We start from the raw sequence: 847 nt of genomic DNA, 5'->3' as shown, positions 1-847 counted from the left end.
TGGATGGATATGTTTGTATAAAACTGTCTTCCTTATTAGGATTCAGACTCACATTTATTTATTTACAATTGAAGGGCAGGAAGCACTCAGAATACATATTAAAGTGATTAGCTATATAGTTGCCAATCTACCATTAATATGATCATTCACGTTGGCAATAAAAATCCCCAGCTCACTGTCACAATTACCGAAACAGAAGGTGATTTCTCATATTCTTCATTTTTCTTTACGTAAAAATGACTAACGTCGACCTTACCTCGTAGAGATATTTTTTGACATTAAATCTCAGTTCGTCTTGCTTGTTGTATTCAAAGATGTGAAGCTGAAAGGAGAAATGACCCAATTAAAATCACATTTTCTTTATTATTCTGCAGGATTTGAAAAAAGATTGTACAAGGACATGGTGATTCCCTGCAACGATTAAAATTTATTGAAGGTTTTATACGCAGTTAATGACGTCACAAGAACGCGTATAAACTAGCAACAAAGACGACTATGGTTTAAAAACGACTATGATTTTATTTCAGTTATCCCAGGAGTAGTTTATAACGGTTTGTATTGATTGGTTTTCTTAACTAATGCGTGATGGACAAAACTCATGAATTTTGGCTTCCATTGGTAATAGCATTTTCTGTCTTTCTCTTTCTTTGTTGAAGTTGAATGCAGTCAGTCTAAAATGCAATATACTATCTATGAAATGTGTCTTCTCCAACGAAAATAGTAAAAGTGTCTCAAGCATCTGACAGTCTTTCCCCTTGCCTAGCCAACATTTCTGAAAAAAAAAGTTATTTGGAGTAAAAATGAGACAAACAATTTCGAAATGTCTTTGAACTTAAGCTAGATAAGA

At 33.3% G+C, this 847-nt stretch overlaps 1 protein-coding gene across 1 annotated transcript in view; it reads right to left on the bottom strand.

Moving 5' to 3' along the window:
• Positions 1-847, bottom strand: part of LOC119588221 (inactive ubiquitin carboxyl-terminal hydrolase MINDY-4B-like) — an 8,246-nt gene that overhangs the window by 4,181 nt on the left and 3,218 nt on the right. Inside the window, exons 4-5 of the mRNA XM_037936922.1 lie at positions 395-411; positions 257-322 (exon numbers count right to left, since the gene is read on the bottom strand). Coding sequence (XP_037792850.1) covers positions 257-322; positions 395-411 — 83 coding nt within the window. The remainder of the gene's footprint in view (positions 1-256; positions 323-394; positions 412-847) is intronic.

Source organism: Penaeus monodon, chromosome 23 (assembly GCF_015228065.2).
Source record: "Penaeus monodon isolate SGIC_2016 chromosome 23, NSTDA_Pmon_1, whole genome shotgun sequence".
NCBI lineage: Eukaryota > Metazoa > Arthropoda > Malacostraca > Decapoda > Penaeidae > Penaeus > Penaeus monodon.
Note: the sequence above shows the minus strand (reverse complement) of the source record. Positions and strands in the feature narration are given on the sequence as shown.